General features: G+C 37.7%; 2 protein-coding genes across 2 annotated transcripts; one reads left to right on the forward strand and one right to left on the reverse strand.

Annotated features, from left to right (window-relative positions):
* The first annotated feature begins 41 nt into the window (after positions 1-41).
* On the forward strand, positions 42-3,315 carry tomm7 (translocase of outer mitochondrial membrane 7 homolog (yeast)). The gene is made up of 3 exons (XM_026346641.1): positions 42-214; positions 1,864-1,912; positions 2,962-3,315. The coding sequence occupies exons 1-3, from the start codon at positions 112-114 to the stop codon at positions 2,975-2,977; spliced, it is 168 nt and encodes a 55-aa protein (XP_026202426.1). The 5' UTR covers positions 42-111; the 3' UTR covers positions 2,978-3,315.
* Positions 3,316-3,446: 131 nt separating this feature from the next.
* LOC113154082 (interleukin-6-like) lies at positions 3,447-5,212 on the reverse strand. The gene is made up of 4 exons (XM_033326215.1): positions 5,027-5,212; positions 4,824-4,922; positions 4,594-4,725; positions 3,447-4,165 (listed from the first exon to the last, which is right to left on the reverse strand). Exons 1-4 carry the CDS (start codon positions 5,195-5,197, stop codon positions 3,944-3,946), a joined length of 624 nt encoding a protein of 207 aa, XP_033182106.1. The 5' UTR covers positions 5,198-5,212; the 3' UTR covers positions 3,447-3,943.
* Between the last annotated feature and the right edge of the window lie 9,226 nt (positions 5,213-14,438).

The following is a 14,438-nucleotide window of genomic DNA, read 5'->3' on the forward strand; positions in this document are numbered from 1 at the left end:
TGTCGCTCAGCTGACCGTTTCCTTCCTTCCTGTACGTCACTTCCTCCGCTGTGTCCTTCGCAGCTGCATCACCATCCCGTCGTCGCCTTTCGGGCTAAACCAGACAGACACATGGCTAAAATGAGCAAAGAAACCAAACAGCGGTTGCAGCAGCTGTTCCAGTGCGGCCAGTTTGTCATCCGATGGGGTTTTATCCCAACGGTGCTGTACCTCGGTCAGTATCCGAACAGGAACTAGGGAGTGTGGCGGTCTGAGGAGACATGCCTCGTTAGCGTTAGCTCGTTAGCATGGGTGAACTAACTTTATTCAACTAATGTTGTGGTGTTTGTGTGTGAGTGACGATACGGTGGCTTAAAGGTTTAAGAAACAGAGCTAATTATTCTCTGCCACCGGACCACCGACGTGTCGGAATAATAAGACGACAACCTTTCCCCGGTCCCTGTTGTAGCATTAGCATTAGCATTAGCTGCTTCTGTTGTGCAGCATTTAGATTCAACGTTTAAAGCTTCACACTGGGGACGATGAAAGGACGCCACAGTTAATTATGTGTACATGTGTGAATCAGTCAAGGGAACTTGAAGACAACTAGATTATGTCGATATGAACGCAGGCTATGGCCACTTAACTGATTATTTAGGATTTTCAACGTGTTAACACGTGAAAGGGAAATATACTTTAGAAAAACTTCACTTCGCCTGATTGACCTCTTCAGTTGACTAATAGTGGGCAACATAGCCTAAAGAACATATTATATTTTTTACTATAACATATTTACATTTGCAACAAATTACAGCTTAAAGTATGAAGAGTTTTAAAAATATAATTAGTGACCCACTATACCAATTAAGTAGTTTAACAGTAATCATGAATCTGATTCATATAATTTGATGATGCATCATATGTCAGGAATAATTTTTAAAATAGTTTTACTATTCCTCTTCCAGCCATCATTCTTATTTGTGTGTGTTCGTAGACACGTACAATACGATATGGCACAGCCCTATTCAAAACTCACTTGAGCAGCAGAGTCCAAACCCGCTAGATTAGATGTCTGGTGCACTAAAATACCTGGTTGTGGTTTGGAACAGAGGTGGGGAAAATTAAGACTTTTGCATGGCAGTGGTTTGGAGTAAAGATGGGGAAGTTGCGACTTTTGCATGTGCAACGTCATGGCTGGTGGAGTTGCCATCTGTGAGACTTCTCTGATGTCAGCATATTGGAAACACCACCTCTGATGTCAGGAGCCCTCTCTTATTTTTTAAAAATGTGTTTTCTCTTGCATTTTCTTTAATTAAGGGTTGGAGTTTTACTTCTTTACTTTTGTGATGTGATGATCTGAACATTTTACCATATTGTTTCAGTCTGAATAAAGTATTTAAAAAAAAAAACTCCAGATAAAGTAAGAGAGTCCTGAGAGTCTAGTTTTCCTTCTTTAAGGAAAGACATGTTCTGTAGGATGTTATATGAAGCCAAAGCACTGTTATTAAATGACACTGTAAATCAGATTAGTATCTTAGAGGTCAACTGTAATCTGCTGACAAACTCTGACTCACTGATAGTAACATTTGCCATTTCCAGTGGAAAAAGGATGACCATGTTGATGTGTTGATGTGTGAAAGTGCACAGGCATAGTATAATATAAGATTTTTTTAAAAACTTTTAATTTCACAGTGATTAACAGATTTCTGGCTACTATCCTTAAATGTAATCTGCTACATTTTGCTACGTCCCCCTCTTCCACTATGCATTTATATTTACTGTGTCTGTTTCCTCTGTGTCCTGCTACTGTGCGGCTACAAAAATAACTGCCCCTGGAGACAATGAAGTTATTGATTGATCTTCCTTTATGTTTTTCATTTACAGGTTTCAAACGAGGAGCAGATCCAGGAATGCCCGAACCCACAGTCCTGAGGTAAGAACAGCCATGTTTGAGAGCTGTATTTCCTGTCAAGTAATGTATGTGATTTAGTTGAGTTTCCAAACAGACATACATGTTAATTTATCACTCGGCAGAAAAGTGAAATCTGTTGTTGCACAAGCTGTGGTGTGTGAGTTGAGACTACAGAGGTGGTGACAAAAACAAAAACCTACATCATGGTTTGATGATGATTTCAAAAATGACCCAGATAGAATATTACTTCCAAATGAATTAATTTCCAATAAAAGGTATGACACGGATAGTTGCAATCAGAAACTGTGGCACCCTAAAAAAAAATACATTTACAAAAAGAAGAAAATACCTTGTTCATAAATCAAGAGAATATAGTAGATATTAGATAAATAATGTAAATTATCCTGAAAATCTAATATTCTTAGAATATCTTATTCTGTCATAAGAGAACCTATCACTTTGTCTGCAGGCTTAATATTGAGAAAGTAAAACCGTGTCTAAATAGAAGGCATAGCATGAGCTGTCTGTCAACAGCAGCTCTAGTGCATTGTGTGTGAGGCGCTCAAGGACAGTACAATGTGTAGGTCATCTGTGTTTCAGAAAAGCTCTGAGCCCAATAGCGTACACCCTCTTTAATATTGACAATTACATTAACTGGTCCTTTACATTTCTCTTTTTTAATTTTACTGTCAAATGATGACGTCAACAGGACTGTTGACTGTTAATTAAGAAATGACTTTGTTTCCTAGAAAATTTCCACATTTACTTGAACGTTAGTTGTTTGTAGATGTAGTGAGCACACTACTGTACGTAAGGTGAATTAAGCTTTTTACTGTTCTCAAACATTAAAGTCAGTAACTGGAAGGGAAAACCATAGTATATAACCATTTGTGGTTAATACATTACCATGTGTGTATAAGTATACCACCTTAAACCTCTTGAGATTTACCGTTTTGTTTTTCAAGGGGATTTCACTGATGTGTGCTAGTGTATCACTACTAAACAAAAAATACTGTAAGAATGTAGTTAAACCATTCAATTATTTATTCTTGTGTTTTTCTTTTCTTTAGTTTACTATGGGGTTGATGAACATCTCCACATGCTCAATTCCTTTCCCACTGCAAGACCATGTGACCCATCCGCTGTTTAAAATCCGAGAAATGGACAATATTTTGCAATATCTGCAAATCACTTATCGAGGTTAGAGGGCATAATGTGTTCGCCATAAATCACACTTTCCGATGTCTGCAGCCATACACAGCACGATATTTGGATTAACAAGACTGTGTCAGAGAAAACGTGTGTGTTGACTGCACTCTGTTATGTTTGCAAATGTGAGATACTGATGTTTGGAAATAGCATTCGTTCATGTTTTTCATCTTTTTATTTGTAATTTAAAATATTAAAACAAATCCTCAAAGTAATGCTGCTCTTGTATTCGTTAATATAATGTTGGATATTTCAGAGGGTTTAATAATGCTAATATTTAAACGTTTGGAAATTCTTATACGTCATAGAAATAATGAGTCATAAAAGCAGGTGATTTGTTGTTGAAGTTTAACCGTCACATTTTCCAACTTCTGTTAAACTTGCGAACGTCAGGATACTGATAAGAATCTGTGTGCGCCGACTGGGTGATATGCTGTGAAAGAAGAAACGAGCTTCTTAGCAGTGCAAAGGTTGTTTTTTTATTTCTTCAATTGTATGAAATATTCAAGTCACTGAGAGTTCAGTTTATGCATTGACATAAATAACAGTTAACAGTGTTAAACATTAAAAAGTTAGCAAATATAGAGTGCAACATATTTTTCAAGTGTTATATAAATAAATATAACAGTTCTGGTCAAGTCAGCTTTCAACTACAATCAATTCGTTTCAGTGCAAGTATCAAACAGTTATGGATTTTCCTTCGACCAATAAATAACATTTCTAACCAGGTATAAATATGTTAAATAAGTTATGCAACAGTGCATGACTGAAGCCATCGGCCTACGACATTAAACATCTACACTCCTTAAAAACAGATTTTGAGTGCTTTCATTTTAACATTTGTTAAAACGTATTGACTGTTGAAGTACTCCTTAGTCTGGACTTGGCTTTATCTTCTCGTTTATCAATTGCTCTTTTGCCATCAACAACAAACCAGTGGAGCTTGGACAGGATGCAGTATGCTGTCATCTTTCTAAGGTAAGTATCTTTAGAGTTGTTGAGGTTCTTCAGCAGCTCCTCTTCCTGGACGCTGGTCAGCGCTGTGACCCGTTCAGAGTTCTTCATCTGTGTGGGACAAGTGACATAGCGGGCACTTTAAAAATAAATAAGCTAAAACCATCGTGGACTTTATTTACTCCAGTACTGCACAAAAGTACAACTTTTAGGTGCTTGTGCTGTTTCTGATCTGCCACATTTCTGAGGTAAATACTATACTTCTTAATTTTACGCTTATTACTCCACTGCATTTCTTTCAGTAGGGTTACTTTGCACATTACGTATAGAACTTTTGAGGAATACCGAAAGGTTAAAAGGTACATAAAATAATATTTTAGCTGACTTGAGGAATTTTAAATCTTAATCTAAACTTTAATCTAAAAATGTATTTAACTCCTGTTTCCATCACTTCATCAAAAGCAATGACATAAAGACAAGTTCTGTACTGACATAATGCACGAACACAGCAAGGACAAGTACCCGCACATCAGACTCACCTTTTGTTTTAAGGATTCGATCAGTTTCCCAGTTTGAGATTTGATATGACTGGTAGGAAACTCGCTCTCCACATACTTGAGAAGAACTGTGTAGATTTGCAGGCCTTCCACCAACCTTCGGAGACAAGCCTCCTGCATAGAGGAAAGGAAATCACTGTCGGTGTCCAAATGAACCTCATCACTGGTTGGTTTCATCAGTGTAAAGACTTACAAAAGAAGAGAGCTACTACCTTGCTGAAGTTGGAGGCAGGGCAATTGGGTGGAAGTGAGGCGGGTTTGTAGTCATCCAGAGAATCATAAGACACTGCATTTTTAAATTCATCTTCAAACTGGTACAGAGAGAAATGGAGGTCAGGTTGTAATTTCCAAGAAAATGAAACATCAGTCAGCTCGCTCTGAATTGAAAAATGTAACAATGGAAAAAAGCTCTTACGTGATTTTTGTGCTGTACAGTTAGGTCGAGGACTGACGTAAACGCCGTAGAGGTGTTCTGCGGATTAGATGATTCCACCTGTCCCTCACCCGAGAACTCACCGGCCGGGTTGTCAGTCAGTGCGGTTTCAACTGGAGCTCCATGAGCGCACAGCAGCAGAGCTGCCAGCATCACTGCACTGAGCAAGTGCGCTTCTGTGTGAGGAGAAGAAGCATGAATGACTGAAGGTATAGAAAAAGAGGAATCAAGGCAGGAAACATGTGCACCACAGGCTGCAAATCACTTACTGAGGTTAGAGGGCATGTTGCGCTGCTGGGAAGCACTTGTTGAGTTTCCACTGATGCTGAGGGCTGTCAGGTTCAGAGGGAGTTGCTTCGTCTCTGCGATAGGCTGTCATTTTATACTCAAAGACTGGAGGAATTTCCCAATGGCCTACCTACCAAGCAGCAAAAAAAAAAAGTTAAAAAAAATAATAATTTGCGTGTGGTTGGTGGTTGATGGAGCAGTGTTACCTTCAAAATGACCACTGAGAGCAGCAACTCAGTCTAATGTATAATCTAATGTTTAATCCACCCTAATAAGATAAAAAGATAATGTGCTATGAGGTAACTTTTTAAATAATTGGAACATGAAATCCTAATTTTAAACATATATAATCAGCAATCTTATAATTTTGAAAAAAAAAAAAAAAAAACAATCATCAAGGAAAACCCCACTCCAAACCATATATTTGCATTGCATTATCCCAGTGATGTATGGTGGTAATAAAATAGGTAAAGCAAGTGAATGTCTGGGGTGAAAAGTCAAGTTCATGGTATAATTATACTTGCAAATTGGGGGATTAGTTGTTTATCCCAGTCAACTTTCTGGAATTGCTCCTTACGACTATTTCCCCAGTAGAACTGTTTAACATGTTGTTCCCCCAAAATGATGAAATGTCACTGTCACAGTTTAACGTCATGTCATGTATTTGATATATATATATATATATATATATACACACATAACATAGACACTTTTATATATGTATCAAATACATGACATTATCCTAGTATTCCCTATTTATATGTAGTATATAGTATTCCCTAGTATTTCCTATTTATATATATATATATATATATATAAACATAGGGAATACTTGGGAATACTGGGATAATGACACTGATAGAAATCCCTACATGGTCCTAAATCCAACACATAACAGAAGTTTGTACAGTAAGATCCTGTGTGACTTCCTAATACAGAAAGACAAACAGTTTATGATAGTAGAGGAAGAAGACCATAGTGATGTCAACATTAGGAGGAAGGAACACGAGACACTTGAGAAATGTCAATGGCTGAGAGAAAACCCAGATAAGATGAGCAAGGTGAAGGCAAAAGTAGTTTCTGTGGTAATCGGAACACTTGGGACAGTGACCCCAAAACTAGGAAATAGGCTCAAACAGATTCAGGGAACAACAGGTCATCAGGGATCTCTGTTCAGAAGAGTGCAGTCGTTTGAAGCGCTAAGATACTGCGCAGGACCCTCAAACTCCCAGGCGTCTAGTAAAGGACCCAAGTTTGATGTAAAAAAAGAAAAGAAGAGTACTGTAGGGGGCGAGAGGGGAATTTTATTCTGTATACACATGCACACGTTTGTTGCATATGTATTATCTTCTCACTCACACTTCGCACTCAATTAGCTTATTCTGTTAATTCTGTTCTGTGTCATGTTCCTGTTCCAATATTACTCAGTCGATACTAGACTTTTCCATGTTTCCTGAGTTGTATCAACATTTCATACTTTCTACTCCAGTTTCACAGTTGCTGCTTTCAGATTGAGATTGCTGTTCACAGAGCATAAAGGCTAATATAAAACACTCTAGGTTATTCAAGGTTAAACCAGTGTTCTCCAATCATTGTCACTTATGACCTCTAATTAACCTTTACGATGTTTTTGTCTAAACGTTTCACATGAGTTCGTTTGAGTAACCGCTTGAGGCCAAAAGAGGTCCTATCATCCAATATTTCTCGACTGATACACAGTGTTTCAAAATGTGAAGACGTGGGTGCCTGCGTACCAGAACTTAGTTTTTTTGTGTTTCCCCTCCAGTGTCGATCTCACGACCCCCACCCCCAGAATTATTCAAATATATTACTCTGTTCCTTTAGAGGACCTTAACTCATATGTTTGCAACAGCACAGTTGTTTGTAAATTCATCAGACATATGCAACGTATCAGTCACAGGGGACGTTCTGCTGCACGACAGCTTGTTCTCGATTTGCTTTATTGATTCTTTTACTTAAGTAAACGAACTGAATACTTTTTTCACTTGTCATGTTGCCACTATGAATATTTCAAAGAATTCAGCATCACCAGTTTGTAGTTTTCTACACTTAAAATAAAAAGTATAATATAGTAACGTCTGTAAAAAATTAATAACTCAGCCATGTTACAACTTATAATTAATTACATACTTTTCTTTATCAGTGTGAGGCACTCTCGACATTATAAACATTAAAATCTACTTGCGGTTTAGTGAGTACTGTGAATAGTAAAGTATCAAGTGTTAGGACATTAGTCAAATCTGAACACTTTAATAATCTTAAAGTATTAAGTTAATAGTAGAAGCTTACAGCTGTGCCCTGCACTCAGTTTTATCAGTGAAAGTCAAAAAGTGAAAGTCAAAAAGTAAATTTACGTACACAACGTTGCCCTGTGTGTTTCTTATCAGCATGTATCATTTTAGTTTGAATGCTAATCATTTGTCTTTCTAAGTCCATTTGTAATCCTCAGTCCTGGTTCTCAGCAGTGATGATAATTCTGTGTAACAAGACTCATTTTATTTTACTTTTACAACTCTCAACTTGAACAGAGGGATAGTTTGTTCTGATTCAACTTAGCCAAACAAGTTTGTTTTCAGTTTTATCATGCTAGATCTTTATAATGTTATAATTTATTATTATTCATTTGTCAGAACTCAGCTCCAAATTGGGCTTTTAATTAGCCCTTGTCTACATTTAATTTATTATTTATTCAATGTTTAATCAAGAGAATGAAAGCAATGTCATACAGAGACTTCACACTTGATAACCTCAATCCTCGGTTCCTGTCTTTTAATGCAGTTTTTTCAATTGTTTGACTTTCGTCACATCCCCTATTAGGTACTGTTCACGTACACAACACATGCACTTGAGATGCTTCACAGTCAACACAGTAAAAACAAGGAATTCCTTTTTAATTTCCCCTCGTACTATTTTTGATGTGCAACTTTCCCTCTCATCTGTTGGAAGAACTCCGATATTGGGTCAAAGAAACCCGCATGCTGCATATTAGTTGATGCTAACTTTGCTCGTTTGATGTTGTAAGAACGGGGTTGTGTCCACTTTTAATTGGGGACTGTTTTGGTACTTTCAGTGGATAATTTGAGACGTTAGAATAGCTCAGCGGTTGCAGGGCTGTCTCTGGGGTTATTGGGAAGTGGCGATCCCGGGCATTCTCCTTCCTGCTGAAGAGGAAGATGAGTATGTTTGTTAGACCGACAAAGTTTTAATATAAATGTACTGCTGAAATCTAAGCATACAGCTCATTGAGATGCATTCATTGAGGTGGTCTATGTATGATTTCCCAGCTTGGTTTTCTAGTTTTGGAAGAAGCATTGGTTAGCTGGGGGCAGCTCTGACTTTCAGTTCTGCTTTTTTTTTTTCTTTTCTTTTTTTTGTGACGTGAGCAATTTCTTCTTCCAACTTCTAAAAGTAAATATATGATCAAAATGAAGCATTGAATTGAATTTAAGCAAAATTGAATAAATACTCAAAAACGTTGTACTCTATTGTATAGTCTCAGTACATGGAAAAAGGATATGTCTAGGATGTGCATGTGTGTGCATGTAAAGTTGAACTCTAATTTGTTACTTTGCATTTTAAAAGGGGCTTATTAGCAGCTGGGAGTAAATACATGTTAAGATTTTCCTCAATGAATGGTGCTCTAAGAAAAGAGTTTTTGTCTTCTCCTTTCAAAGTGACATTTTCTATAATGTAGACTATCCCTTTTACTTCTATCTTTTATTTTTGTAACATCCTGCTTCCTTTTTTAAGGCCTGTCAAACTGCTGTTGGGTCTTATAGGGATTCTTACAATAACATAACTATGTTAAAAATACTTTATATGGAAAAATGATATTTTTGAGTGTTAACTTGCAATAAGAGAAAATTAAACCTTGTCGCAGCTCAAAATCAACAGCTGTTAGAATCCACAGCTCTATCACATTATTTTACTCAGTGGATGGACTTTTCTTAAAGTCCTCAAAGTGAAGGAAATTTCAAGATATACAGTTACATGACAACTGAATGCATTAGCTTGTGATGATGTCTGTGATATGACCGGCAAGTTGAAAAGAGCTACATCTTAATAAAGAAGATGAATGAATTCTGGCTTTGAAGTCAGTCTGGCCGGTGAGATGATGGTTTGCACTGTCATTGTAATTTTGACCTCCAGTGAACACAATCTAACTAAAGATTGACCCCTTCTGAACAGTCAAAGTCAGTCAAGTCAAAATGTGAACTGTCAGTGGTTTTGATAAGATTGCTCAATTTCCTTCTTCCTTTACTTTCTTCAGAAAGAAAAGTTAGTGTCAGGGTCAAATGGCTTAACAGAGCAGCAGGCATCTGACAAACCATAGAACATAGTAACTCATATGTCAATAAACCACTTGATATTAGATGTTAATGTTAATGCAGATGTTAATTATCATCCTCACAGACACTGTTTAGTGTCTGTACAGGCACTGAATCAGCAGGGATACAAGGGGAATACTCTTCCCTATAGTGACTATTTTTGTTCCTCTTACATTTCTAGTGAAATTCTTCTGCTGAACAAAGCATTTTTTTTGCAGGATGTCTGTATATTTATAGAGTAATTGCGTATTTTCACTTATTTTAGTTTAGTTTTACTTGTTTTATGTATTAAAAATAATATTACCTATACAGTTATGTTTGTGTGTTTACTGTAATAAAAGCAATGTAAAGGAGATGATAGGATCCATAGAATGTCCCATTTGTTTTTTCCCCATAACGGAGGAAGAAGGAGGAAGAGATTCTTCCATCCAGGGGGGTGTCCTCTAATTAAAAACAGAAAATCTAGTGTAGTATTAATCAGAATTAGCCATATCCTCTTTTTTTTTCTTTCATTATCAATGAAACTTGGTTCACCGCAACACAACATGACAAACAGAGGTATTTCACTATGTTGATGTAAGAGTCCTGGAATTCCAGTGTTACCACAAAGCCCCACTCATTGATTTACAACATCGATCAGTCAATACAACCAGAAAAGCTCCGTATAAATTATTAGATTGTTTTAATTTGTAGAAAATAAATACAGGTGGTGAGGGGTTAGTGGGGGTCTTTTTCCAGCTCTTCCTTGTTAGTACCACTTACGTTTCCAGTCTTTGATGTGTTGTTGGTAATTTCAAAATTACCTTACGTTTTTTTATAAAATTATGCATTCTGTTTTTAGAAAAGAGTCTCAACGTTTTTGCAAATGTGAAAAATATAGGCTGTCGTCCCTTTGACTTAGCCCAGTATAGAAATATAGTAAAGGTACAGGCTGGAGAAGCAGTAGGTCAAACAGATTTAAACTCTTTAAACTCTTACTTTAATACTTTAATTATGCTGTGTGCTGTCAAAACCATTTCAGACACTACAAAAAAACAAATACGCACACACACACACACAGGAGATCATATGTGCGTATTATATCTCTCTGTGGTTGTAAGTGGAGCTGGAGCATTGACTTAAAACAGTGTTTTTAAAGGATCCCACAGGAAATAAATAATAATACCTTTGATCATCTGTACTCAGTGCTCTCTGCCTTTTCAGATAAAATGACAGAGTTCACTGTGGGAGCACTGGCTTCTCCCTGAGCTCTTTAATCCCACCTGCCCCAGGTGTTCTCTTGCGCACCACATTGTCTGATCTTTAAACCACTGTATTGTAGTGTGTGGGTGCCTTTGAAGAGTATGCAAAGTTTGCACTAAACCCTGTGATGGATGAAGGGGTTGGAAGAAGAGCACTGAACGTCTGTCAAGCCTGCAGTTCACTGGGACCACTGCTAGATGGCAGCCGCGCAGCAGCTATGATGAGATGTGGGTTCGGCCCTCTGAACCGTTGACATGTGGCACCAGTGTGGAGAGGAGTGTCCTGTGCTTTGTTTAAATACAGCAATAATGTATGACTCTCACATGAAACACAAATTGCTTGAGGTACTCTGTGGACGCTGCAGTGTGAGTTTGAACTAGACTTTGACATTTTTGCAGTGTGGATCGTGTGAAATATTAATCACCTAATGGCTTTTTAATTGTCTCAGCCAGAAAATCAGCATCTCCCTGAAGTCTGTGAAGAAGCTGAGGCTCATCTCATGTATTTCCTCCATTGAAGAGTCATATCATTTTTTAATACAGACATAATGTTTATTGGTGTTTTGAAGACACAAATGTTCCAACTTATTCCCTCAGCACTATGAAATGATAGAATTCAACATCGATCCATCCAAGAAACTAAAACATCAAGCCATTCTGTAGTGTCGGTGATGCACTGTAAGGCAGTAAAGTAACCTTAAAGTGCACAGAATAGCATTAGCTCTGTCATGGTGTGAGCCTTACTTCTGTTCTTTTAAACATGACCTTACCTGTCTTACTCGGTTATAGTTTCTACTTTACTATACCTTTTGATTCCCCTCTCCTTTCCTGCCTTTTTCTCACTGCCCTGCTGGTTTCTTTCCCAACGTTCCTCTCATCCATCAGCCTCTCCGCTCCTTTTCATCCTCCCCATCCCTTTGTGCCATTTTCTCAGGCCACTCTGTTGCCTCTTCTAGTCTCTTCCCTTCCTGCTTCTTCCATGGATGAGGAGAGTCCATAAGAGACGAGAGGAATTCTATCTCCACTCAGTTCCCCACAGGCACACTTCAATATTTAATCAAGAGTGCATTTGTTTGAAGAGAGCCCTGCATATGTGTGTGAGTGAGTGATAAAGAGAGAAGTCTGGCCAGTGTGTGTGTGTGTGTGTGTGTGTGTGTGTGTGTGTGTGTGTGTGTGCGTGGATACTGTATTTGTATGCAGTAAAGGGACAGAAAAGAAAAAAAAAAGATAGAAGTGTGTATATTTGTGTGTGTGGTGACAGATTTGGGATGAAAAGCTTTCACCAGTCCTATGATAATTGGTTTTCTATCTCTCTCTCCCTGCTTGTGCCGTCTTGTTCCCCTTGCTGTTTCTTTTCCATATCTCTTCCTTTAACCAACTTCCCATCCCCCTATAATCCATTCATGTCCCTGTGCATCATCATGTAACACTGCTGCACTGTATATGCACTACAACAGTATGTGGGTCTCTTTCAGTCAAATGCAGGACTATCAGGTTCATTTGATTTTGCTGTATGTGCATATGTGTCTGTGTGTGCATAGCTTATGTGTATGTATCAGCGGCTGGTATCAGGGGTCCCCAGGGATTACAGAGCAGCATATTTCATCATCCTCCAGACTCGGCCAAAAGTCCCCTTCTCTTCTTTTGCTGCCTCAGCACTCTGTGTGTGAGTGTTTTCCTTATTTCCTTCTTTTACTTTCAGGAAGCTCTTGGTGCTGTGAATCTAAATACAACATGTTAACATGCATGTTAACTCCTAAATGAAGCGGTTTGAAGTTTAGCGGGTTGTCATGTTTCCTCTCAGTCTTGTCAGTCTTGGCAGAGTACATCAAAACTGAAAACCGTTTGGTCAAATCCAGCATTATGTGGAATATCTACAGAGAAATCGCTGTGCTGACAACACGTGCAGACGTCCCTTAGAGCATTGATTCACTGGCTACGTGTGTCAAGCATATATATAAAACCTTGAGGTCATGATTCCAGCCTGAGTTTGCATTTAACTGTTAAATCAATGCAGATTAGAAAACACATATTTACTGATACACAAATAGGTGGGGTCATGACCTCTCTATATTCTGCCAGAGTTGGAACAGTTTTTATCACATGCACATTTTTTTCCATTTCAATTTGCACTGGTGGCTTAGTTGGAAAAGATGTTTTTATGTTACTAGAAGTGAGTTTTTTGTCAATCAAATCTGATCAAACAGGTCAGACATAGGCAAAATCGCATTGTGTATAGGTTATTATACTGTATGCGTGCTATTCATATGTAGAGTCACATAAGATTATGTATGGATGAAAAGACCATTCATGTTGTCACGTGTGGAACAAGCTGAAAGAAAAAAACTATTTTGCTTTTAGTAAACATAATAATAAGCAAAAGAATATTTCGTTTTTGATTGTGAGATATATGTTGGTATAGAGAGATACTTGAGATTTGCCTTTGTTAGCCTGCAGGCTAAGCATTGTGCCACCCTCACTAAACCAGTTTTTACTGTCATGCAACCAGCTGAATTCAAACAGAAAATAAGTCAACAGCAGCTTATTGTGTTGACTACCACAAAGAGATCACAGGAAGTGTTAAAGAGAGCAAAACTTTCAGGCAACTTTACTTTGATTGAGTCCCGGTTTAGCACACAACTTGAATTTAATGTGAGAATGAAGTAAATGTTGCAGAAAGCTTGGATGTGTGTGTGTGTGTGTGGTGTTCAGCTGACTATCAGAATATATATGTGGGTTCATTTTATCGGATACAGTGATGGTGCTGCTATAATCCGAGTCCCTGAAAAGGGCCAATTATCCCAGATTACAAGTCCTATCAGAAAAGCAGGCTCGACATCTGAGTTACACAACTGAACCCACTGCACTGCAGCTGAACTCTGCTCAGCTTTGTACCGTCTGGAGTGTCAGATCTCTCTCTTGGATCTGCTGAATTCAAATTAATTTTCTTTCATATCATATTCAGTTGAATTCTTTAATCATATTTAGTGCACTTACACCAATTTCCTAAGAGGGCTCTGCTCTTTTAAAACGCAGCCATTACTCCTTCACTGAGTTGCAAAGATGGTAGATGAAGAAGAGCACAGGGTTTGATTTGTTTGTTCCATCTAAAAAGAGGTGACAACATTTAATCCAAATTGGTTTTCGGGAGTTTTATTCATAATTTTCTCATGGGATTTGATTTCAGACTATGATTTTTTTTCATCCGAGGATTGTGTTATGCTCCTACACAAACATAGTCTTAAGTTTGTGCCTCTTTCTTTGCCTCAACACATCTGAGTGAAAGAAAATATTGTCCTCTGCAAAAAAAATATATCTTCTATTTTCCTATATACTTATATTTTCTATCTATTTTTAATCCAAGTAGTCAAAATTATGTACACATTAGTTTTTTTATTTTGCACAGCACAAGAAAATATAATCTATGGGTAGAAGAGTATTTGTACATTCTGGACATAACTTCATCAGTAGGTTTTGTTCAATGATCTTCTGTTTGGGTTCATTAATCATCACATT

Source organism: Anabas testudineus, chromosome 11 (genome assembly GCF_900324465.2).
Source record: "Anabas testudineus chromosome 11, fAnaTes1.2, whole genome shotgun sequence".
NCBI classification, from domain to species: domain Eukaryota; kingdom Metazoa; phylum Chordata; class Actinopteri; order Anabantiformes; family Anabantidae; genus Anabas; species Anabas testudineus.

Excerpts from the sequence above, each read along its gene's own strand:
- tomm7 (XM_026346641.1), top strand. The coding sequence starts at position 112 with ATGGCTAAAATGAGCAAAGAAACCAAACAGCGGTTGCAGCAGCTGTTC. Across the intron at positions 215-1,863 it reads CCCAACGGTGCTGTACCTCG|GTTTCAAACGAGGAGCAGAT; the intron begins GTCAGTATCCGA and ends TTTCATTTACAG.
- LOC113154082 (XM_033326215.1), bottom strand. The coding sequence starts at position 5,197 with ATGCTGGCAGCTCTGCTGCTGTGCGCTCATGGAGCTCCAGTTGAAACC. Across the intron at positions 4,726-4,823 it reads CTGCCTCCAACTTCAGCAAG|GAGGCTTGTCTCCGAAGGTT; the intron begins GTAGTAGCTCTC and ends TCCTCTATGCAG. Across the intron at positions 4,166-4,593 it reads TCGAATCCTTAAAACAAAAG|ATGAAGAACTCTGAACGGGT; the intron begins GTGAGTCTGATG and ends TGTCCCACACAG.